The sequence below is a fragment of the Triturus cristatus genome, chromosome 5_1, assembly GCF_964204655.1.
Source record: "Triturus cristatus chromosome 5_1, aTriCri1.1, whole genome shotgun sequence".
Taxonomy (NCBI): domain Eukaryota; kingdom Metazoa; phylum Chordata; class Amphibia; order Caudata; family Salamandridae; genus Triturus; species Triturus cristatus.
The window spans coordinates 165,681,577-165,706,932 of record NC_140587.1 but is presented as its reverse complement, the minus strand read 5'-3'; the positions used below and the strand labels follow the sequence as shown (position 1 = coordinate 165,706,932).

The following is a 25,356-nucleotide window of genomic DNA, read 5'->3' as shown; positions in this document are numbered from 1 at the left end:
AAAAAAGTGCCCCCAGAAAGCTTCCTTCCGGGTCTTAGTGCCCTTTTACACAGCAGAGCAGCAAACAAGGGTTGAAAATAAATTGCAACTGGGGGAAGTCACATTTAGGACTTCCTTAAACTGTGGAGAGGCATTCCACCGACAGGTTGTTCCTATTTTGGAAAGACATTATTTCGACTTCAGCAAGCTTGACTTAAACTTCTTGAGAAGACACGTGAGTTCATGTTCAGCCTTCTCTGGCTGATGCATTCATAGTTTGTGTAGAGTACCTACATCTCGTTCCACGAGACATATATTACACGGACACTATATACAACCCACTGATATTTTACCACGGTGGTAAAAGGAGCATGACTCTTCTTTGATGTATTTATCTACTTGTTAATACTCAACAAGTGCAGTTTTCTAGACTCTCCACACTACAGCTACAGGCCCCATGAGTGTTTGAGAACCACAGGGCACTATACTAAGCAACGCATGCAGGGTGGGGGATCACTGGGGAAACAGCAGGGCCGGACTGACTACCGGGCGTTTTGGAATGCTGCTGAGCTGGGGGCTGATTTAGTTGATGGGGACCTGCGTGTACTTCAAAATAATTAAAGCAAAACGAATTTCGTTCAGTACACGCAGGTCCCCATCAACGAAATCAGCCCCCAGCTCAGAAGCATTCCAAAACGCCCGGTAGTCAGTCCGGCACTGCTTAGTAGGGGTGATTCCTGTTTATTAGCTGAGGGTCCGAAATATACATTATATATACTAAAAATAGGACCGGTAGGTCATTTAATGATAACACACAAGATGTACAACCAACGCGCGTCCCCACCCTAGTCAACAAGCCCCCAGAAGATCTGCCCTAGGCCCTTGTTACGGCTGCTCTGCCATATGAAACATACCCCGATCTGTCTATGGGAGAGCAGTCCCAAGTTTATTGAAAAAGACATATGTTATACTTATCAACAAACGATTCCCAATCTGGGTTAATAAGTTTGGCTCCAATTTTCACCACATTCCATTAAACTAACATCGGGGTGAGTTTTCTCCCAGTGATCTCACTAGCAATGGACCCGCCCGTACCTACCACTAAAGCATCTGATAAACTACAAGGTTGAGAGATACCTCTCTTTTTATGTTCAATCTTTAACCTGGGGCAGTTAGAAGCAGATGGTGCCATAGGAGGATCGAAGCCTGGCTTCCCTAATCTATGTCACTTGCTAAATCATCAGACAGTTGGTTCCCACTGATACTGTAGAGCAATTGTTACCTTGAGATTCAATTTGGCCTCCCTGATATGATGGTCCTTGCTACTGAGAGGGGATTAAAATTGGAGCTCTCCCTTTGTTGTAGACACGAACATTGTATATATCGTAAATTTGGTGCCTCTTATAATCTGGCAGAAAATTACTAAAGATACTGGTCCTGGTGGCTCCAACAATGGGTTTGCAAAAATACCCCAGAGGGAGGAGAGTTAATCTAGAAGACCCCAAATCCCCTGGGCATCTGTACACCTTGTTTTGTAGTAGGTTCCTAACCACCCCGGGTCTTTTAATATTATGATAATACAGTCTCCTTCTTTGTCTTTCATTCCCTTCCCTATTTATCTCACTCTTCGCATGAAAAGAATATTATCAACAGGTGACATGGGAAAGTTAATGTGTAGTCCCAACCAGTTAATGCTCTTGTTTCTAAGTTCAGGGACTGTTTCCGTCTGGTCCATTCTATGACCTGGAACTCTGGCTATAACGACCACATAGGAAGTGGCTTCAGGGGGTAAACCAATCACTGGTAGAATCCTGGTTTTGTTAAGTGCTAAATCCTTCTTCTTGTTGTCCTGACAGGTCTGCTTCACTATGCTTGTGCTATGCTCCTGGGCATGGGCAGGAAGTATTGCCGTAAGGCTGGCTGAGACCTTCCCATCTGTGGGAATAACCGGCGGGCCACTCCTTGCTCTAGCATGTTGCTGTGCTGATATTTGATTGTGCTTTCTTATAGACTCTATGCCAACACCTATATTTCCAGGCTGCTCCACTGCAGGAAGCGGTTTAAAATGGGATTTTAATAATAGCTCAACCTCAGTTAGTCTGGTCAATACTGGAGTAAATTCTTCCTTTATCACTACTTTAATTTTCCCAAGCAAATCACGCACAAGTTCATCCACCCAGCAGGGTTTGGCAGATTTCATATTTTTATTAGGAACCCTACTGCCAGTGAACCGATTGGCACGCTTCGTAGACAGAGGAGAGCACACTAGAGGGGTAACCAGAGCATTTGTTTTGCTTTTAGCTACACTTTTAACCTTCTTGGCAACTTGGCGAGGTTTTTTGCAGATCTCCTCTTTAAATTGGCCTGCACTTTGTGCTGCTTTAGATCTCTTACTAATATTCCCTTCTGGTGAAGTCTGCGCAGTTGACTCAGCAGCAGCTCAAATTAGTGATGTTTGTCACAGGAGAGCCTTGGAATCCAAAGACATATGACTATGATGAACATCAGCAAGGCGAGGCGATAGAATTATCGCCGCTTTTGCGGCCGTTTTCGGCAGAAAAGCGGAGATAATTTTATCGCCTAATTAGCAAGCTCACGCTAACGCGTGAAAACTTGCGTTAGCGTAGGAATTCCTAACGCCCAGCTTTGCATCTCTAATGCAAAGTGGGCGTTCCTGACCTGACAGGAGAAATGTCGCTAAGAGACATTTCTCCAGTCATCAAGCCCCACGCTATGAAGCATAGCGTCAGGAAAAGTAGCGATAACCCCTGTTATCGCTACTTTCCTTACGCCTGCTTCAGGACTGACTTAGCCATGATATCTTATGGAAGGTGGATATCATGGCTAAGTTTGTGAGGCCCTATCATCAAGCTAACGCCACACTACGTGAGATTATCGCTGGGTTTCCAGCGATAATCTCACGCTAGGCAGTTAGCGTGAGGATTTTTATCGCTTTTGAGATAAGCGTTGCTAATAGCACGCTATCTCAGCGATAAAAATCCACGCTAGCCGGCGATAATTATCCTAGCGCTAAGTGCGCTTAGCGATAATTATCGCCGGTAGTTGCTGATATGCCCCCTAGTTCTTTGTGGTGCTCCCCTGCCCCCAGGGATAGTCTCCTCTCTGTAAATTCAATCTCAGTGGCAACTATTCCAATAGTTCTCTGGAGCATATGACCAATCGAAGTCGGTTGTGCCAGTAGACCTCTTTGCAAGACTTGAGCACCCCCAATGCACTTTTGTTTTTCCATGATTCGTAGATGGAATGCAGACCGGAATCTGACCTAGATAAGTTCTTAAGCCAGGTCACACAGTTTTAATAAAGAGCAACACAGTGTTAGAAATAAAGCCCACTCATACTGCCATGCCAGGCGCTGACCTCTGGTGCCAAGCCCAGCCTCGGTCAGGTGCTAATGGGCCCGCTCTTGGCCCGGTCTTCACTCTGGCCATGCTCGGTTGTGACCATCGCGCATCCCGTGCCACAGAAGTCCCACTGGGGATTAAAATCACCTCCTGGCACATTGGTATGATGCTGCAAAGTCCGGGGCAATTTCTGGCTTAGATTCCTTGCCCTTGCTCCACAGCACCATCGCTCGGCTTGGTGAATGAACAATTAGTTGGCATATTCACACTTCCTTTCTGAACTTTGCGGTGATTCACCATAATTGGCGAGAAAAATCCTTGGCCCCTCAGTAAATATTTGTTTAAGGTAGAGGAGGACAGCCGTTTCATAAAAAACCCTGTATGGAGTTCACAACCCTGATACAGCCTGAGGAGCGGCTGCAGCTCCTCTGCTCCCAGCTCCATCTGAATAAAACATTCTTGAGTCTGGTGATGTTAGCAATATAGATACCAAAGACACATTTTCTTTTGAAGGTATTCTCAGCACTACAATCACAGATAATGGGGTGCAATTTGTATCAGAAGGAATGAAAGAATTTCTTACGGATGTGTCCATCAACTACATTAGAACACCTTTCTATTGTCCTAAAGCAAGTGGATTGGTGGAAAGTAAATAGAAGGATAAAAGATTCCATCCAATTGGCTTATTCTACCAATAGAAATGTATGCAAAACAGTAAGAGATATGTTATAGTCCTATCACATATCACCTAACAGTGTTACTGGAATTTCCCCCTTCTCTTAAAGGTCACAAACCAGGAACTAAACACAGTTCTGGTTGACTCAGTGGTTTTGAACCTGTATGGGTTATTAGAAAAGATGTTGCTAAAAGAGTTGCCAACAATCAATCTGGATACAAACATTGGTATGATAAAAAGTGGGGTGAAGGGCCACAGAGGGTGAATTAGTCGTGGTAACAGAACCTAACCTGTCTCTTAACAAACTAAAAAATTCTAGAATCCTTTGAAAATTAAGAAATTCAAATGTAATGTAGTCATACTTGATGATGGTAAAACATGATGTACTGACAGAATTGCTAAATTCTCAGAAATTATAGAAAATGTTGGTGTTCACAATCCTACAGTAGCTAAAGACATCATTGAAGGAAACAGACGAGCTCCTCTCAGGAAAAGCTACACGTCCTCCTAGCTGGCAACAGGATTAAAATATGGGTTAAAGAGGCTCTTCCATATTATCCTCCTTTGATTCTATACACTGTAATTTATATGAATTACCAGTTCTCTACAGTCGGTTTGCTATAAAAAATACTGCATAATGTCATGTTTCTATCGACTATATAAAATTATTATGTACATCTTCCATTGTATATAATTCATTGTATATAATCCATTGTATATAATTCTGCAATTTGTGCACAGATTATGACCAATCTTTGACTTTGGTTTCCTCTATTAGGGGAAAGACATGTTGCATTGCCGCCTTTGCTCTTCATCTATAATTTCCTCTGCCATCCTTTAGAAGAAGATTTGCTATATTGCCCATTTACTCTTTTTCTCTATCTCTATCCTGCTCCCCTTTTCTTCCATTTGGTGCAGTCCATTTAGTGAAGTGGACTTAGAATGTTGGAGTTTGGACAGTGCGGTGAGACGGAGGACACTGCTAGAGAATAATAAGGAATATGCTACTTACCAGTATGCATCTGTTCTTGGCATGTAGAGCTGCAGAGTTGTACACTTAGCATAGATCGCCATCTGGTGTTGGGCCCGGATGTTTGCAGTTTGTTTTTGTTCTTTGGAAGTCACGAGTTCGGTGACTCCTCCTTCGGTCCGTACTGCGCATGGGCTTCGGCTCCATCCTCAGATTGTTTTTCGCCAACAGGGAAATGATGGAGCGTAGTAATAACAGTGAGAAACCCATGTGTGTTGTATCTAAATAAGATGGACTGGAACGGATACAGGTAGCCGGGGAGGCGGGTGGGCGTGTACAACTCTGCAGCTCTACATGCCAAGAACAGATGCATACTAGTAAGTAGCATATTCCGTTCGAGGCATATGAGCTGCAGATTGTACACTTAGCATAGATTATATAGCAGTACCCAACCTTAGCGGCGACCACCGGTATCCGTTGCAGTGGTTTGAAAAAGTGTCTTCAGTACAGCCTGGCCCACACTAGCTTGCTGCTTGGAATGCACATCTACACAGTAATGTTTTGTGAAGGTGTGCGGTGTTGACCATGTGGCTGCTTTGCAGATGTCATCTAAGGGTATGTTCCCTAGAAAAGCCATAGAAGCCCCTAACTTTCTAGTAGAGTGGGCTTTAGGTGGAACAGATAATGTTCTTTTTGCCTTTTGATAGCAAATTTGTATACATTTTACAATCCACCTAGCTATCCCTGATTTAGAGATGGGGTTGCCTTTATGTGGTGGAGAGAAGGAAACGAACAATTGTTTAGTCTTCCTGAAGGGTTGCGTTCTTTGTATGTAGTACAGCAAAGCCCTTTTAACATCGAGTGTGTGTAAGGCCCTCTCTGCAACAGATTGAGGTTGCGAGAAAAAGACAGGTAATTCCACCGATTGATTGAGATGGAAGGGGGAAATGACCTTGGGCAGAAACTTCGGATTTGTACGAAGTATGACCTTGCTGTGATGTATTTGTAGGAAGGGTTCCTGTATAGTGAACGCTTGTATTTCACCAACCCTTCTAAGGGAAGTGATAGCTACGAGGAAAGCTGTTTTCCAGGTGAGGAACTGTAGCTCACATTTATGCATTGGTTCGAAGGGTGGACCCATTAGCCGTGTAAGAACTACATTTAGATTCCATACAGGGGAAGGTGGTGCCCTGGGAGGAATTACTCGTTTAAGGCCTTCCATAAAGGCTTTAATAGCGGGCACTCTGAACAGTGATAAATGCTGTCTGTTTTGTAGATAAGCAGCGATCGCTGCTAGGTATAGGCGTATGGATGAATATGCCAGGTTACACCTGTGAAGATGGAGCAGATAGCATATGATGTGCTGTATGGATGCATCTAAAGGGTTGATTGTATTGTTACGGCAATAAATTACAAATCTTTTCCACTTTGCGGCATAGCATGCTCTAGTGGTAGGACGTCTGGCTTCCATGATGATGTTCATGCAATCAGGGGGAAGGTTAAGGTATCCAAATTCTAAGATTTCAGGAGCCAGATCGCAAGGTTGAGCTGAGCTGGGTCCGGGTGCCTGATTTCTCCATGGTTCTGGGTTAGGAGGCATGGGGACAGGTGCAGTTTTTGATGTGGTACCACCGATAGCTGTAGTAGTGTGGTGTACCACGGCTGCCTGGCCCATGTTGGGGCTACCAGAATGAGTGTGAGGGAGTGCTGCTGTAGCTTCCTTACCACTAATGGAATTAGCGGGAGAGGTGGAAAGGCGTATGCAAATCTGCCTGACCAGTTCATCCATATCGCATTGCCCTTGGACAATGGGTGTGGGTATCTGGCGGCGAAGCTTGGGCATTTTTTGTTTTCGTGGGTGGCGAAGAGGTCTATCTGAGGATGCCCCCACTGTTGGAAGAATGGGTGAAGAACTTGTGGATGCAGTTCCCATTCGTGTAGTTGTTGCGTTTGTCTGCTGAGCAGATCTGCCACGGTGTTTTGTACGCCTGGAACGTGCTGTGCCAGGAGAAAGATGTTTTGGGGAATTGCCCATCTCCATATGCTCTGGGCTAAGCGGGAGAGCTGGGGAGAGTGTGTCCCCCCCTGTTTTTGGATATAATACATTGCAGTCATGTTGTCTGTGCGAATGAGGACTGCTTTGCCCGAAATCTGTTTTTGAAAGGATTTTAGGGCTAGAAAGATCGCCAAGAGCTCCAGATGGTTGATGTGGAGCGATTTTTGCTGTGGCGTCCATAGACCTTGCATTGTGAGGTGTAAGATGTGCGCTCCCCAGCCGGAGAGCGATGCGTCCGCTGTTAGAATCACCTGAGGAACCGGGTCCAGGAACAGCCGCCCTTTGGAAAGGTTTGTGGTGTTCCACCACTGCAGAGAGTGATGGGTGCGGCCGTCCACCAACACCAGATCCGTCAGCTGATCCTGGGCCTGGTTCCACTGTTGTGCTAGGCACTCTTGAAGTGGACGCATGTGGAGTCTTGCATGGGGCACTATGAAAATGCAGGACGCCATCATTCCTATGAGCTTCATAAACACTCTTGCTGGAAGAGAGTGTTGAGGAAGGAATGTTTTGCGCAAGGCTTGTATGCTTGCGATTCTGGCTGAATTTGGATAGGCAATACCTTTGGAGGTGTCTATAGTTGCCCCGAGATATTGCTTTGTGTGAGATGGTAAGAGGTGGGACTTTTGGTAGTTCACCGTGAAGCCTAGCCGGTGGAGTAGTTGAATGGTGCTGTTGGTATGTTGCACACATTGATTGTAGGACGCGGCTTTTATTAGCCAGTCGTCTAGATAAGGGAAGACGTGAATTTGTTGACGCCTGAGGTGTGCTGCTACAACTGCTAGGCATTTGGTAAACACCCGTGGGGCGGTGGTGACCCCGAAGGGGAGAACCGTGAATTGGTAATGCTGACCGTCCACCACGAACCTGAGGTGCTTCCTGTGAGAAGGGTGTATTGGAATGTGAAAGTATGCGTCCTTGAGATCCAAGGTAGTGAGAAAGTCTCCCTGACAGAGGAGCGGGAGGACTTTTTGTAGGGTGACCATGTGGAAATGGTCTGAATGTATGTACGCATTTAGAGGCCGGAGGTCCAGAATGGGTCTCAGGGTCCCGTCTTTCTTTGGTATGAGGAAATACAGGGAGTAGACCCCTAGATTTTGCTGATTAACGGGGACCTGCTCTATAACGTGTTTTTGGAGGAGGGAGCGCACCTCCTGTTTGAGCAGTGTGGAATGTTCTTGAGACATTGGACGGTGTCGTGGTGGGATATTGGGTGGGGTAGATGTTAGCTCGAGACAGTACCCTGACCGAATAATTTGGTTCACCCATTTGTCCGATGTTATGGATTCCCATGCGTGGATAAATTGTTGTAGTCTGCCCCCGACCGGAGTGGGATGGTCTGGGGGGAGGGAAGGGAAGTCATTGTGCGGGCGGGGTTGCGGAACGGGTGGTGTTAGTTTTGCCCCTGCCCTTATTGTTGTTGCCTCAGTAACCACCCCTTTGGTTGCCCTTTGAAAAGGTATTTTGAGGAGGGGACTTGTAGGAGGTAGAGGCGCTATCGGTGGAGAAGCCTCTGCCTGTGCTACGAAAGGATGAGCGTCGAAAGGAACGTTTAGGGGCCTGTGATTGGAGTGCCCCCATAGACTTTGCTGTGTCTGTGTCCTTTTTCATCTTTTCCAACGCTTCGTCCACCTTTGGCCCAAAGAGAGTTTGTTGGTCAAAAGGGTGATTTAGTATGGACGCCTGGACTTCAGGCTTGAACCCTGAGATCCTGAGCCAGGCATGACGACGAAGCAGGACACTGGTATTTATTGCTCTAGAAGCAGTGTCGGCTGCATCGAGGGCACACTTAATGGAGGTGTTTGTAATTAGTTTACCCTCCTGTAGCAGGTCATGAGCCTTGCGCTTGTGTTTTCGGGGAGGTGCTGCATAAGAACCTCAAGTTCGTCGTAGTGTGCTCTGTCATAGCGCGCAAGTAGCGCTTGTGTATTTGCAATGCGCCACATGTTTGCAGCTTGGGAGGCGGTGCGTTTGCCAGACGCGTCTAAAAGTTTCGATTCCTTGTCTGGCGGTGGGGCTTCTCCTGAGGACTGGGAGTTAGCCCGCTTTCTAGCTGTGGAGACAACTAGGGAATCTAAGGGAGCAGGGCCCTTAATGTATGCAGGGTCTGTGGGTGCCGCCTTGTACTTTTTTTCTATTCTAGGGTTCAGTACCCTGGCCCTGACAGGGTCTTTGAACACCTCTGCAGCATGCTTGGTGACACCTTTAAGCATGGGCAAAATAGACGTGGACTTGTCCTGAATGTCAAATGTGTCCAGTAGGAAGTCATCTTCCACTGGTTCGCTATGCATGTCCACCCCATGGTAGTGTGCTGCTCTCTGCACTAAGTGGTGAAACCCTAAGGAGTCCTCTGGAGGAGACGGCCTGGATGGGTATAGGTCGTCCTGAGGCATATCAGGTATGTCAGGGTTGTGGTAGTCTTCCCATGGGTCTGGGGTCCCCGGTGGAGTGGGGTCCATTGGGGCGTCCGCTGGGTCATAATGTGGATCCCCGAAGTCCGGATCTGGGGACGGGGTCGGGGAGTGATAAGGTAAGGGTGGCGGAGACCTGGGAGGGGGAGGGGGGTGGAGGAGGTGGAGGAGGTGGAGGAGGAGGTAGTGGGGAGGGCACTCTGAGAGGAGAAGTAGCAGAGTCCTTCCGTTTGGGCGGTGGAGGAGGAGCCGGTGTGTCAAGACGTCTTTTCTTGACAACTAAAGTCAATAGCCCAGTCTTTGGATCTTTAAATAGAGTCTTTTGCAAAGGGTCTGGTGTAAAGAGATCCAGTGGCGCCGAATCGTCCGCTGGCGCCGATGTTTTCGGAGCCGAGGGTTTCGATGGTTTCTGTGCGCCATGCTTTTTTGGAACCTCCGGTTTTTTCGGCGTCGAAGGAGTTTTCGGCGCCGGAGCGTCGGTGCCGACAGATTTGTGTTTGTGTTTCGTCGGCACCGAGAGTCCAGGCTTCGGCACCGGTGGCTTCGGAGTCGAGTTGGGTATCACTTTCTTCGGTGCCGGATGGTGTTTTTCGGCACCAGGCGTCGGCTGGCTCGAGCCCGAGCTGCCGTGAGACTTTTGAGGCTTCGACACCGGGCCCGAAGGTGGGGTGATGGAAGCTGTGTGCTTGGTTTTACCCAGGCCTGCAGGCGAGGGTGTAACCTGAGTCTCTTTGGTTTTGGGCGCGGGGGTGGGAGGGGGTACAGTACTCACGACCCGCTGCGCCGGTGTGATGTCCTCCACGTCGGAGTCGTCGGCCTCGGAAGCGCTGACGACGTCGTCCTCCTGCTCGGTGTGTAGTTGCCCCGAAGCTTCGGCGTCGTCTCCGAAGATGTCCGGTGGAGCCGCGGTCGAGGAGTGCGCCATGGTGCGTCGAGCTCTTCGATCCCGGATGGTCTTTTTAGATCGAAAAGACTTACAGGCGGGGCAGTCTCTAGCCTCGTGTTCTGGGGAGAGGCAAAGGTTACACACCTGATGGAGGTCGGTGTGGGGAAATTTAGACCCACATTTTGGGCACTTTTTGAACGGAGTCCTTTCCATCGGCCGGGACCGGAGTCGAGGAGGGCCCGAAGGCCGGTGCCGATGTACGGGATGGAGAAAAGTGCCGCTTCGAGAGAAACTCGAAGAACGAGGATTTTCCGTCGAGGCTGGAACCGTAGAAGTTCGAAGCCGGAGCACGAAGTATCACATCCGAGCCCGATGGCGGAAAAAAACAATCTGAGGATGGAGCCGAAGCCCATGCGCAGTACGGACCGAAGGAGGAGTCACCGAACTCGTGACTTCCAAAGACTGTCCAAAGAACAAAAACAAACTGCAAACATCCGGGCCCAACACCAGATGGCGATCTATGCTAAGTGTACAATCTGCAGCTCATATGCCTCGAACACAATATTTACGTTAACTACTTACCTAAGTATCTTTTCTTCAATCAGCCAATGTAAAACATTGCCATCGTAATGAGCCCCTATGTCTTCTGTGAATTGTCCTTAATCAATGCAGGGTGGCACCTGGCCTCTGTGGGCTTTTGTTGATAGAACATAATCATAAGTAAGATCACAACTGATCTGAATAGTTTGCAACGCAACAAATAAAATAACGTATCTCAACTTTTCATCTCTTTCAAAAGTCTCAAGAACTGGTTTGACGTTAAATTTCTTTTTTGATGTCCGCACTAGCTTTCCAGGAGTTTCCAGTAAGGGGTGACATGAGCATGGACTGTTTGTGGCATCCATGCAATACCGTTCCTTTCGATAATTGGTAAAAAAAAATAAGCTGTTCATTTTTTTTTTAGGCAGCTCATTTATCTTCTGTATTCCTTCTGTTGCAGATATTCGCTCCCCATGAAAATCGCGGACCATCTCTCCTTTTTGAAATATGCGTGATGCAACGGCCTTCCTTCTTCCTTCTTCATCAACAACAGAAACTCCGGGAGGAGGAGCCTAGCGCTTGACCAAGATGGCCGCGTGAGCTCTGAGCTCCCGAGACCCTTGCGCCCTCCGTCGACTATCCTGTCTCTAATCCTGTCGGTATGCATGGCATTGTGTGGATGACCTGTCAGGGAGGCGATTGATGCTACCCGCGGTCGGATCGCCCACCGGGAACCGGACTTATGCCTGGCGGAAGATTGCGGCCTATCTCCGAGGGATGCCAGGAGCTAGAGTTGGCAGGATGCCCGACTTCTAGTTGAACAACAACGGCCAGGCGAGGTGTGAACTGTCGGACGGAGGTCCCCGTCCTTTCACTTTCGCTTTCTCTCCCTTTGTCAGCCCTGCCCCTGGAGAGCTCTTGGTGGCTTTATTACCCTATGGACGCTCTGCAGGCTACTCTGGTGGCCCACTGCAGAACTGATCACCCCTGATTCCTTTCATCGAGAGGGACCCGTCTTATCTGAACCGACCTGCTTGGTATCAACCATGTCGGGCAAAGCAGAGGTGGATCGGCTGAAGGCTAAGTCTACCAGGCGGGGAGCCTATACCCAAGTCAATAGTATGGACCGCTATGCTCTGCAGAAGGGATCACCGAGTGGGTCGAGCCAGTCGCCGGATACCCAGAAGGAGGCCTCGTCTTTGGCCCCGGAGCTCTCACTACAGGATGTCATGGGCGCGCTCGAAGGGATGCAGACCTCGATTGGGAGACAGTTTGATGCCCTGGCGCATAAGGTGGATGCCATCTTGGTGGATGTTAACCTGATCCGTGCGGACTTGGGCAAAACGAATGAACGGGTTAGGACCCTGGACCTCAAGACCACGGGCCTCACCGATGATGTCACGGAACTGCAGATCGAGGTTCGTAAGCTGAGGACCGAGAGTGATCTCGCCGCCCGCCGGCTGGAGGATTTTGAGAGCCGGGCCAGGCGCAACAACGTGCGCGTCATCGGGGTCCCGGAGTCCTCGGATGAGGCTTCGGTTGACCTGCTTGTCGAGGACTTGGTGCTTAATCATCTGAAGCCCAAGGGTCTTGGAAAGTTCTTTGCGGTTGAAAGGGCCCATAGAGTGCCGGGTGGGAGGCCCAAGGTGGGTGCCCCACCGAGGCCGATCGTCGCTCGGCTCTTTCATTTTCGAGATCGGGACGCTATCCTGCAAGCATCGAGGGTGACGGGCCCGGTCCCCTTCCAGAACGCGTCGGTGAATTTCTACCCGGACTTCACCCAGCAGGTGCAGAGGCAGAGACAGGGCTTTCTGGGGGTGAAGAGGCGGCTTCGGGAGAGGGATCTGAAGTATGCCATGCTCTTCCCTGCCAGACTACGTGTGGTGCACGAAGATCGGACATTTTTCTTTGTCTCTCCTGTTATGGCCGATGAATGGCTGGACGCTTTGCCTCGACGACGGACGGGGGAGGACATTGCCGAGGATGGGGACAATGGCCGGGATGGGCAGGGCTGATTTTTCGGAGCCGGTCTGACTCGATTTGGCTATATTTGAAGACTTGAATAGAGTGCAGTCAATGCGGAGGGCGGCGGGAGGACGAGGGGTGCTCTTTTCCTCCCTAAGGGTACTTTTTGTAGATTTTTGGGGTTTTTGTAGGGCGACAGGCACACTGCAAGTTGGGGGGGCTTTGTAAGCTGCCGCAGGGGTGCAGGGTGGGGGGGGTTTCTGGGATTTTAGGTTTGTTGTTGGGGGGTTTATTTCTGCAAGGCATGATGATTCTTTCCAGGACTGTTCCATGGTGGCTCTTCGGGAGTGGGGTGGGCCTCTTTACGTTTGAGGATGGGGGGTAGGGGTTTAAGTGTTATAAGCTGGAATGTTAATGGTTTGGGGGATCGCATTAAGCGTGGGATTGTTTTGCAATTCTTGAAACGGTCAATGCCGGATGTTGCCTTGCTGCAGGAGACGCACCTTATTGGTAATACGTGCTATGCTCTGAATAGGAAGGGTTATAAATTCATAGCACATTCGGGATTCTCCTCTGGGTCCAGGGGTGTGGGCATCCTAGTCAGAGCCTCGCTACCATTTGAGGTGGACTCCACCATTGTTGATGATAGGGGGAGGTTTGTGGCGGTGGCGGGGCGGTGGGAAGGAAGAACTTTGGTTTTAGTTTCGGTTTATGTCCCGCCGGCCCTGCAGGCCTCCACGTTCACAGATCTGGGTAGGGCCCTGCTGGATCTCCCGGGGGGTATGCTTGTGGTGGGAGGTGATTTCAACGCTGTTGGCTCCGGCCTGCTGGATAGATACCCGCCCAGAGACACAGTGGGGGCTCAGAGGTGGCTCCCAGACTTCCTAAACACGCTTGGCCTGATAGACTGCTGGAGGCTCCGGCACCCCACACAGAGCCAATACACGTTCCACTCCGGGGCACATGGTAGTCTCTCCAGGATTGACTACCTACTCACTCTGGCTGCGCATGCCTCATTGGTCTCCGAGGCGAGGCACATGGCGCGTGGTATATCTGACCATTCGCCAGTGTGGATCCGGCTGGATCTAGGTCGGGAGGGAGGAGGAAGGGTGGCCCCTATCAACCCGTGGTATTTCCGAGACCCCAAGATGCGCAGCGCGCTGGTAAAGAAAGTAGATAATTTTTTCAAGGATAATCAGGGATCCGTGGACTCGGCAGTGTCGCTGTGGGAAGCATTTAAGACCGTGCTCCGAGGGGAAGCCCTCTCCCTAGTAGTAGCTGCCAAGCGGCGGAGAGATGGCGAGGTTCTGCAGGTTGAGGAGGAGATCGCGGCTCTGGAGGGAGCGCTGGAGGAGGAGGTTACAGAGTCCTCACTGCATGAGCTTTGCTTGAAGCAAGCTGAGTATAAGGACCTGGTGACGAACGCCGCTAAGACCCTCAGTAGGGAGCAGCAGGGCCGATTGTATGATGTTGGTGACAAGGCAGGGAAACTCCTGGCTTGGCTGGACAAAAAAGAACGGGTCAATAGAGTTGTGCCAGAGTTGACGGGAGAGAGGGGAGAGGCGATTGTGGAACCTGAGAGGATTGTACAGTGTTTCTCGGACTATTTCTGTAGGGTTTATGCCTCAGTGTCGGATAGGCCGCCCGAGGACTCGTCTGACCTCCTCCGTGATATCGAGTTGCCCTGTCTCTCCGACATAGATAGGGAAGATCTAGATGGTGACATAACGGTTGACGAGGTGGCGGGGGCTATCCGCGCGTTAAACTCGGGTAAGGCCTCGGGACCGAACGGTTTGCCGGTCGATTTGTACAAGCTATTTCCGGATAGGGTCGCCCCTCACCTGCGCGCCATGTTTATGGAGGCGCGGGGGAGTGGGACCCTCCCGTTGGACCAGCGACTGGCGACGATCGTGGTTATACACAAAGAGGGCAAACCCCGAGATAAGTGCGCCTCATATAGGCCTATCTCACTTCTTAACGCAGAGCCGAAAATTCTGGCTAAAATCCTGGCGACCCGATTGATTAGGGTACTCGGTGACTTGGTCCACCCGGATCAATCCGGCTTCATCCCGCACCGAAACACAGCGTTAAATCTTCGGCGCCTTCATGGTGTAATCGCCAGGGTGGACACACTGCGTGAACCAGCTATTGTGGCGTCTCTTGACGCCACGATGGCATTCGACACGGTGGAATGGGCATATTTGTGGGCCGTGCTGACCAAGTTCGGCTTTGGCCACGGTTTCGTGAGTTGGGTGAGGTTGCTGTATGAGGGGCCACTTGCGAGTGTGGTGGTGAATGGTCGGGCGTCGACTCTGTTTCAGCTCGGGAGGGGTACCCGGCAGGGTTGTCCCCTGTCGCCTTTGTTGTTCGCCCTCGCCCTCGAGCCGCTGGCTGCGTGGATACGTTGGCACCCGGATATACGGGGCCTTAGATGGTCGCCTGAACACGAGGACCGTATTTCGCTCTATGCCGATGATATCCTGCTGTATCTTGCCTCACCCAAGAAATCACTTATAGTGGTCTGTGACGTACTCACATCTTTTGGTAGGAACTCGGGTCTTGTTATCAACTGGAGTAAATCATATTTGTATGTTCTTAGTGGCGAGGTTCCCCCGATCCCTAGAACATGTTCGATACAGGTCGCTCAGCAGGGCTTCGTGTATTTGGGGATCTTTATCTCCATGGACTCTGCTGTGCGATATGAGAAGAACCTGCTCCCCCCCCTGGAACGCCTGAGGCGGGATGTTGAAGGCTGGCGGAGGCTGCCGCTCTCCCTCGTTGGGCGTGCGGCCCTGTTCAAAATGATGTCGCTTCCCCGCTTCCTCTACGCACTGCAGAATACTTTGGACTGGGTTCCGGCCAAATACTTTCGGGAGGTCGAAGGCCGCCAACGAACGTTGATTTGGGATGGGCGGCCGCGAATAGCTATTGCAAAGTTGACGCTTCCATGGTACGACGGGGGCATTGCGCTCCCAGACATCCGACGGTACTATTGGGCCACCCAGCTGAGTGCGATTAATCATGGGTTTTATGGCCCTGCCCTCAGCCCTGGGTATGCCATGGACAGGTGGTTGCTGCGTGGTGGTAACTATTACAGGGCGTTGTATTCGCGGTCCTTGGACTCGTCCCTCACGGGGCCCACTGCTGTGGCGGTGCGAGTGTGGAAGATGGCAACTGACTCGCTGGGCTGGAAGGATAGGCTCACCCTCGCTACCCCGCTATTTGAATCTGAGAGACTGGGTAGGCTTTGGCACACAAAAGGCTTTGACAAATGGGACTTGATCGGCATCTCCAGGGTCGGAGATGTCCTGATTAAGGGGAGGGTGAAGTCCTTTGAAGAGTTGCAGAAGGAGTATGAGCTGGGGCCATCTGAGTTTTTCCGCTATATTCAGGTGCGTCACGCCCTCCGATCAGTCCTCATAGAGGGTGAGAAGGTGCCTGAGTCCTCTCCTTTGGAGGACCGGGTCCTTGATGGCCATATGCCCGAGAGCACGATCTCGCTCATCTATAAGAAACTGATCAACGTCCGGGCGGATATGCTTCTGGGGTTGAGGGACCAGTGGGCTAGGGATGGCCTCGAGTTGGATGACGAGGATTGGCAGTCTGCTGTTTCCTCTCCTAAGGAGGTTGCGATCCCGTCGCGTCTGAGGCTGGTGCAGCTTAAAATACTGCATCGAGTGTATGTGACGGGGCCAAGGCTGGTTCACATGGGATTCTCGGAGGACGGCCTATGCAGGAGGGGTTGTGGTATGGTGAGTACTTTCCTGCATATCATTTGGGAATGTGGTGTCATCACGGAATTTTGGAGGAGAGTCCATGCAGTGATGGGGGAGGTGACGGGCATTGCTATGCAGCCGGAAGCGCGGTGTTGTCTACTGAATGTCTGGGGGCCCACTGATCATAATGCGGCGCAGACCCAATGGGTGACTCTGGGCAACATGGTCGCTAAGAGAGATATCGCGCGATTGTGGGGCTCTGCGGGGCCCCCCACATTGACCGCGTGGAAAGAAAATATGGACTGGAGTATGTTAAGGGAAAAGACGGTCTATTGCGCTAGAGGCCGCCCCCGGAAGTGGCACGCCATATGGGGGCGGTGGAATCAATACAGGGGGGGAATATGTCTTGCCCCGGATCTGGATCCTCCAGAGGAACAGCTTTCCTCCTAACCTTCTCTCCAGCCCAGTATGGTTTATGGACTTTTTGGCCTCTACAGTCCCTCTTCTTCCTCTTTACTTTGTACTGTAACTGTTAGATGAGTGGGGTCCGGCCTCCCCTGGGGGGCTCATCATGGGCTTTCAGTGTTCTTGCCTTGCTGGGGTTTGTTGTGCGTTTTTGTGTTTAATTAAAATTGAACCTTTGCACTTCTCCTTTCATGGTACTGGGGATGCATCTCTGTTTCTATATATCGATGCTGCCGAACCTCCGGGTTGTCGGCTGAATAGCTGTGTCCTGACTTTTGAAAATAAAGGTTTTAAAAAAAAAAAAAAAAAAAAAAACAACAGAAACTCCACTCCACCGTTGGTGACTCAGACATGAGTTAATTTGTTTATCACCCATTGGTGATGTGCTTTCTGTCATTGGTTTCCAATTCTGGATTAGCTCTGCAACTTCTGGTACATTCTTTCTCCATTGCATTTTATTATAAAACTTTAGTACACATTTTTCTCTTGGTTGCCTTCGCGGTAACTGTTCTGTGATTGAAAGAAACAAAATAAATTGATATCAGTTTCTAAAATTTTAACTTTTCAATATATTTCAGCATATCTAAATGTTTACTTACTCATGGTTTCCTCCTTTCTTAGAAGTTGCTGTTTCAGTCTCCACTTATCATATGCAAGCCGCTCGTGATCACCAACCAGTGCAATTCGGTCTTTTTTACCTGGTGGATTCCCATTCAGTGTCACAGGAAATTCTTTTTCAAAATGTATGAATACATCATGATTTTTTTCACCAGGTACTTTGGATGTAGAAGGCCCATTATGCTGTGCCCTTTAAGTACATAAAAAAGACAAAGTTAAGCATTAGTAAATGGTTCTGTGTTATAGAAAGTGAATATTTTTCATTTTGCATATATGTAAAGTGCATAAAATCTACAACTGTCAATAGCCTAATACTGAAACAGTAGCTTACAAAATGTATATGTAAATTAGACCATGCAAAACACATACGATCTACAAGGTGGTCATAATTTATGACAGAGATGATTGTATACGAAAAACAAAGCAGCACATTCTACGTAGCACACCTTTGCCGTCTCCTATCAAGTGGTTGTCTGCAATGTATAGTATTATCTTGTTTCAAGCATCTGCAAACAAACACAGATAGTAAGAATGGTTTAACAAATTTTCAAAATAAATGTCCAAATACAATAAATAGTTGCATTAAAAGCATAAGGATTATGAGTAAAGTAACTGTTTTCTAACAATCAGTGAAATGGAAAACAATGACCTATTCTATTACTACTTCCGTAAGATTCCAGGTGTTTCCCCATGGCTGGAAGTGAAAAAAACCTTCTTATAGTCCATAAGGTCCACAAACCCCTTCAAAGTATTAGATCTGAGCTTTCTAACAAGTATATTTAGGTCCTGGGTACTCACAAAGTGACTGTGATATTCAGTCAGTCAGTCAGTCATAATACTTTATTTCGATAAATCAATATCATAAAAAGACATAGGAACAAGATTTTACACATGATCATCAAATGCAATAAATACATAATAAAACATGATATATATACATACTAATACCACTTACATGTGAATACAAAAATATATACTTTCTATAAAATCCGTACCTAAAAATACATTTAAAAGAGGTCAGTAAGGATAAAACAGGCTGTTCATATCGATTGCAAGAAACTCATCAATGTAAAAAGGATTCAAGTAATAACCAATACTAATACGAAATATGCAGTTCATCTTTCTAATGATCCGTGGTCACCCGGTTATCGGACACCATCCTTTTATTAGCCCTACTAGCCCCCACAAGGAAGTTGGCAACATGAAACATTATCCTAGGGGTTTGTAATAGCTGGAGAAACAGTAGTGCTGGCTTGACCTGTGTGAACCCCACCTCTTTAAGAATCGGTCTCAAGAATTTCCTTCTTAGGACCGTAAAGTGGTCACAGAACATCAGAAAGTGCAAGGTGTTCTGGGTCGAGAAATTATCACACTTACATGGCGGGGCATTATCTGGTGAACTCCAGCTTGGAAAGTAGCCCAGAGATAAGTGGATCAAATTCAGCCGAAATCGAGTTAAGAGGAAGCGGTGATAGGGCCAATTAACAATGGTCAAGTATGGTTCTGGGCCCACATGGGTACACAAAATAAGGCTAGACCTTACCATTGGTTTCCCAAGCTCCACTTGTTCCCTATCTAGGCATAGCATATCTCTCATCATCCCTTTAATTTGAGCTATGTCTTTCGTAGTTATACTAGAAGGGGCTAAGAAAAGATCTGGTCTCCCTAGCTTGCCGAGGCTATCTTTGATATAGGCTAGCCATGGAATCTTGCTAGCCCCATCTAACTGCAAGCAATCTTTTAAAATGATGTGATTGAGGGGAATTTCATGGTTCAGCCAGATCCTAAGCCAGGCCAAAACAGGGGCTATTTTAATCAGGTCTGAAATGTATCCCAACCCTAGTTCAGAATGAACAATGTATGTAGGAGTTGACTGGGGTACAGAAAGGACTGACCTGAGAAATTTATTTTCGGTAATCTGGATACTGTCCGTTGAACAATAGCCCCAAATGGCGCTGCCGTATGTGGCAACAGCCAAGCTTTTGGCTTTATAGAGTTGTAGCAAAGTGACTATTGGCCTAGCCCCCAATTTTTTTATAAAACTCTGAAGTGCAAAGGAAGATCTAGCAAGAGCAAGATTTCTATTTTTTATCTGGGGACCCCAGGATCCTCTCTCGTCAAATGTAATCCCTAGATAGGGGAAAGTGGTTACTCTACAGAGCTCTTGTTTCCCGCATGTAAATGTTTTTATTAACTTGGTGTTTTTAGCCTTGCCCATTATCATGATTTGGGACTTTTTGACGTTAATCATTAAATCCAAGGAAGCCATGAAATCTTCAAATGCATCCAGTAAGCGTTGAAGGCCCACTCCAGTACGGGAGAGCAAAACAGCGTCGTCCGCGTATAGGAGAACTGGAATTCCCAGTTCACCTACTCGCGGAACGTCCAGAGTAGCTATTTTTAAGGAGGATTCCAATGTGTTTATATAGACCGTAAAAAGGAGGGGAGCCAAGATGCACCCCTGCCTTACCCCTCTTTCAGACTTAAAGTGACTAGTGCAGCGCCCTTCCGAGGTGACTCTGATCGCAGCAGTTAAGTCAGAATGAAGATCAGCTAAAAGACAGACAAGGGCCCTATCCAGTCCTATGTCAAGCAAGATATTCCACAGCTTGGAGCGATTTACAAGGTCGAAGGCTGACGAGAGGTCCATGAACCCCAGGTACATGGACCCCTCCCTAGCTCTCGTATATTTTTCGACCAGTAAATGCAAATTTAGGCCCTGGTCAATGGTGCTTCTTTTTGGCCTAAAACCATACTGCACATTGGAAAGTACACCTTTTTCAAGTAGCCAGTCATTCAATCTAGATAGGATAACCCTACCCAATATTTTCACCGATGAGTCGATTAGGGAGATCGGTCTATAACAAGATGGGTCTAGCCTATTACCCTTTTTAAAAACCGGTATGATAATGGATTTTTTCCATGAATCCGGGATTTTGTCAATTGAGAGAACGTTAAAAACATTACATAAAATTTTGGACCAAAACTTAGGATCATGTTTAAAAACGTCCCCAGGGACCCCGTCAGGACCTGGAGCTTTGTTTTTCAAGGTCAGTTCTATTGCCCGTTCCACTTCAGCTACGACAAAAACTACAGTGGCCTTAGCGGTACGTGAATCGCCAACTGCCTCTTCTATAGGGGCGGCAGTGATGACAGTGCTATTGGATTCAGAGTATATCTCACTGAAGTGTTTAATCCAACCCTCATCAGGGATGTTTGCTTCTAAAGGCATATTTGAGTCCTCTGAAAAGAGTGGTTGGTTTATTATTTTCCAAAATAGGCCACTGTTTTTTAATGTAACAGGATCTAAAAGTTGCTCTAGAGCTGTATCTTTCAGGGCCCTCTTTCTTGCAAGAATTGTACGTTTATATGCGGACCTTGCGCTCGATATGTCCACACGGTTTTTAGGAGTGGCTTTCAGGGCTTTTAATAGATCACTATGAGCCTTTGAGCAGTTCTTGTCGAACCATCTTTTACCGACTAACTGCTTTGAGCTCGATGTATTCTCGAGGTTACGGGCAATTTCTGTACAGATATGGTCAAATGCCATTATAACCTGATTGCTCTGGGTTCTGTTAGATAGACATATTGCAACATCATCCTCGGTCCTAGACAGAACCTCCTGTAGGAGGGTTTCAGGGACTATTTTGGACCATTTTAGCCTACGGTTTTGGTCTTTAGGGATAAGATTAGCTCCCCCTTTATGTTTAAGAGATTTCAAAGAAATTACATCTGCAATCATTAGTTCTAATAAAACAGGATTATGGTCGCTAAAAACTGATACCTCTGTGTAATATTTAATCACGTTGTTTAACAGAAAAGGAGTCAAAAAAATATAATCAATAATAGTGCCCATGTCGTTTCCTTTAAACGTAGGGGGTCTATCTTTCCCATCCCCACAAGTTGATTCGTATAGGTTCCAACTTGCTAAAAAAGATTCGAGGATTTCTCCACGCCTAGTATGTTCCAGGTGCACAATGGAAGAGAGGGGGGGAACTTCAATGTCCTGACTAGGGCATGGTAGGGAACATGATATTCATTCTGAGCTATTTGGAAAATTAGCAAATTTTGTCAAAATAACATTTTTTGACAATATTTGCTAATTTTTAGTATCAACCCTCATGACTGTTTTCAGGTCCCTGTAGCCACCAGGACCCCATAATATATCTCAGGTGATATAACAAGAGTGGCTAGGGCTCATTTCCAGCCTCCAGGTACATGTCTGACTCTTATTTGTGACATTTCCAGGTGTTTGGTGTCAAACTCATTTTTTCCATTATAGGCCATAGAGCTCAGAGTAACATCACATTTCTAGTTCTGGACCCAAGGACCCCATAGTATACCTCAGATGACATGCCAGGAGTGTCTAAGACCCATTTCTGGCCTCCAGGGATGACTTTTTGAAGTTTTTTGGTTTAAGGGGGCAAAGTCACTTCTTTCACCCAGCCCAAGGTGCTCAAAATCGGGTACGATATCAGGTCAACATGTGGGCGTCGCATCATATCACCCTGCTAGCTAATAGGGCAAGCATCCACAAATTGTGCATCATTGACATCCTTTACTGGACTTCCGTACGTGTTAGAGACGTTAATTCATTTTCAACTATCTAGCTCTAAATTTCACTAACACAAAAGCATTCAAGTGGAAAAATAGTTGTTACTTTATTCCAATGTTTATGTTTAGGTTTTTGTTAAGCATATGGCTATCCAAGGGCTTCCAAGCGCTGATTGAAAGTGCCGACAGAGAGGGGGTGACTGGTCCAGTTATGGGGCTACTGGGGGGGAACAGGCATGCCTTGAGCTTTTTCCTAAAGCTGGGTTCTTCTTCCAGCAGTCTCAGCCCAAGGGGCAGGGAATTCCAAAGCTTCGGGATCAGATGTGAAAATGATCTGCCTCCCCATCTCGATCTCTTAATTCTTGAGGTTCTTAGGAGGCGGTCATGTGCCAATCTTAGACATCTGGTAGGTACATAAGGGGAGACAAGACCTCTGATTTTAGGAGGACCCTTGCTATTTGTTGCTTTATGTGCAAGGCAGAGTGATTTAAATGTGATCCTTGCAGCAATAGGCTGCCAATGAAGCAATTTCAGAAGCTCCTTCACTGAAGCACAGCTTGGAATTTTAAGGAGTAATCTGGCTGCTGCATTTGTACGACCTGCAGTTTTTTTGTGACATAATTTGGTGATCCTAGATAGAGGGAGTTGCCATAATCCAGGCAGGCACCACCAGGGAGTGAATCACAATTCTTCTAAGATGTTCCGGGGTAAGCATCAGAATCTTCTGGATCATTCTGAATAGTCCAATGCATATGGCAGCAAACGTTTTTGCTTGATCGTTTGTCGTTAGGGCTTTGTCCATCCACATTCCTAAATTCTTTATGAGGTAAGTGGGGACAGGAGGATTTCCTATACAGCTCGGCCAACTGATCACTGGCCTAGGACTGGGATGGTTTCCCAAAATCGTCAGCTCTGTCTTGTCGCCATTTAGTTTCAGACAGCAAGTTGCCATCCATTTGTACACTTTTTCCCAACAGGGTACTAAATGTTGGTGTTCCAAATTCGAACCATTTGAAAAGGAAACCACCAACTGCATGTCCTCCGCATAGAAGACTATGGACATACCAAACTCCTGTACAATTTCCAACAGCGAACTCATATAGACATTAAACCAAGTAGAGCTCAGTGACAAGCCCTGAGGCAGCCCACATATAGATGGCATATTTTCAGGGAAGCATGTGGTTTCCATAATCTGAAACTATCTATCCTTTAGAAAGGAAGTAAGCCAATCCAAAGCTTTGTCATGGATCCCAACTTCCCTCAGCCTTTCTATCAGAATTGTGAGGTCTATGGTATCGAACGCCGCACTTAAGTCTAGAAGCAAAATTGCAGCAGACCGAAGTATGGTTTTGAGCTCCTCAGTGACCACCAGAAGAGCAGACCCAGGGCTACGCTGTGAGCGAAAGCCCATCTGTGTAGCATTTAGATAATGGTTATCTCATGACAATGCATAGTTGACATGTTTCTCTAGCAATTTTCCTTAGAAAGGTAACAAAGAGATCGGACATCGGACAGTAGTTGCCCAGCATCACAGGATCTAAATGGGATTTGTTCAACAGAGGCCTGATGATTGCATGTTTTCAATTCTTTGGAACTATCCCTAAATCCAGTGATCGACTGAGCAGCTCAACTATCGATTGGAGAATAACCTCCATACCCTTAGATAAAATATGAGGTGGTGCTGGGTCTAAAGGGGATTCAGATCTGAATTTACTTATAAGTACACAGGTGTTCTCCTCATTCAATACTAGGGAAAGTGTTAAGGCTGGTGAGGTCAGACACACAGTGATGTCCTCTGTTTGACTGGGGTCTCTAACTATATTATACCGAAGTGAGTCATAAATATCTACAACTTTTTTCCGGAGAAAAGAAAATGCTAGCTCATTGCATCTTTTCTTAGCAGACTGCGGAAGAGTGTTACCCTGTTCTATTGTTGTAAGTGCTTTAACAACCTTAACTAGTCCCTTAGGGGAATTAGAAGCCTGGATGATCTTCTCAGAGTACATAGCCTGGGCTTTTTTAATTTTGTCATGATAAAGTCTGATGGTCATTTTATATTACATTTTTAGAAATGGATCATAGGACTTTCTCCACTTCCTCTCAAGCTTATTACAATTTTCCCTCAGAGCGACCAAGTTGGTATGAAACCAGGGGGCTCTTTTAGTATTACATTCAGGCTTTATTCTGGACTTTGGGATACATTCATCTAACGTATGTGCAATTCATTGTTCCAATTGAGTATAAGCCACTGCCAAATTACACTTTAAATTTGGAATGGAGGCCTCTGAGGTCTTAACCCAAGCTTTGGGTACAAGTTTAGACCAGCCCTGGACAGGGCTAGAGGAGAAATTAGATTGCATTTGTGCTGATGGCTTTGTCAACATTAATGGTATAAATGTTGATTTGACCATGGTACACGGATGGGTGAGTTGACCTGAATCTTTGGATAATTAGAAAAAATGGGGTCAAGGATGTGTCCTTTCTCATGAGTGGGTGCACCTACTTGTTGGATTAGCTGCACCGCCTCCAAGCCCTGTGACAGTCCCTTAGCGGAAGTGTTATTCACTTCGTCTAGGTGTATATCTAAATCACCTAGGATAGCAATGTAACCTTTCCTCAAAACTAGACTAGCTAAAATGTCTGGTAGCACATCAGTGAATTTCATACTCGAGCCTGGAGGTCTGTTGATTAGGGCTCCCAAAAAAATGCACATTGGGGAAAATGTTATAACAAATTGGAAAAATCCACAATCTGATCAGTGGCAGCTGGCAGGGGCAGGCAGACAAAATATTTCAAAACAAAAATAAAACACTTACCTCCTCGCGCCGCGGCCGCCTCTTCCCCCTCGTTGCTGAAGAGTCAGAAAGCACACAGGCTTCCCTGAGCCAATCACAATGCTGCAATGCAGAGTTGTGATTGGTCTTTGCGCCGTGGTTCGGCGCTCAGACTGGGGACTGGGACAGGTAGCCTGTGCATGTTCCCTACCCAGGATGTAATGCAGCCTGTGTGGGGAACATGCAAAGTGCGCAGGACTGTTTGGCCGGCCAATAAGTCCTGCACACTTAGGGTGCACAGTCCACTCCTCCTTCCTGAGCCACCAGCCCAGCCCAGCCCCACCCTAACCCAACCCCGCAGAAGAAATGCGTTACTTACCTGTA

The 25,356-nt window shown here is 47.5% G+C and overlaps 1 protein-coding gene across 1 annotated transcript; it reads right to left on the bottom strand.

Annotated features, from left to right (window-relative positions):
* Positions 1-10,999: 10,999 nt before the first annotated feature.
* LOC146830534 (uncharacterized) lies at positions 11,000-24,249 on the bottom strand. The gene is made up of 4 exons (XM_085603754.1): positions 24,026-24,249; positions 17,626-17,834; positions 17,399-17,536; positions 11,000-11,436 (listed from the first exon to the last, which is right to left on the bottom strand). Exons 1-4 carry the CDS (start codon positions 24,247-24,249, stop codon positions 11,000-11,002), a joined length of 1,008 nt encoding a protein of 335 aa, XP_085459880.1.
* Positions 24,250-25,356: the final 1,107 nt, after the last annotated feature.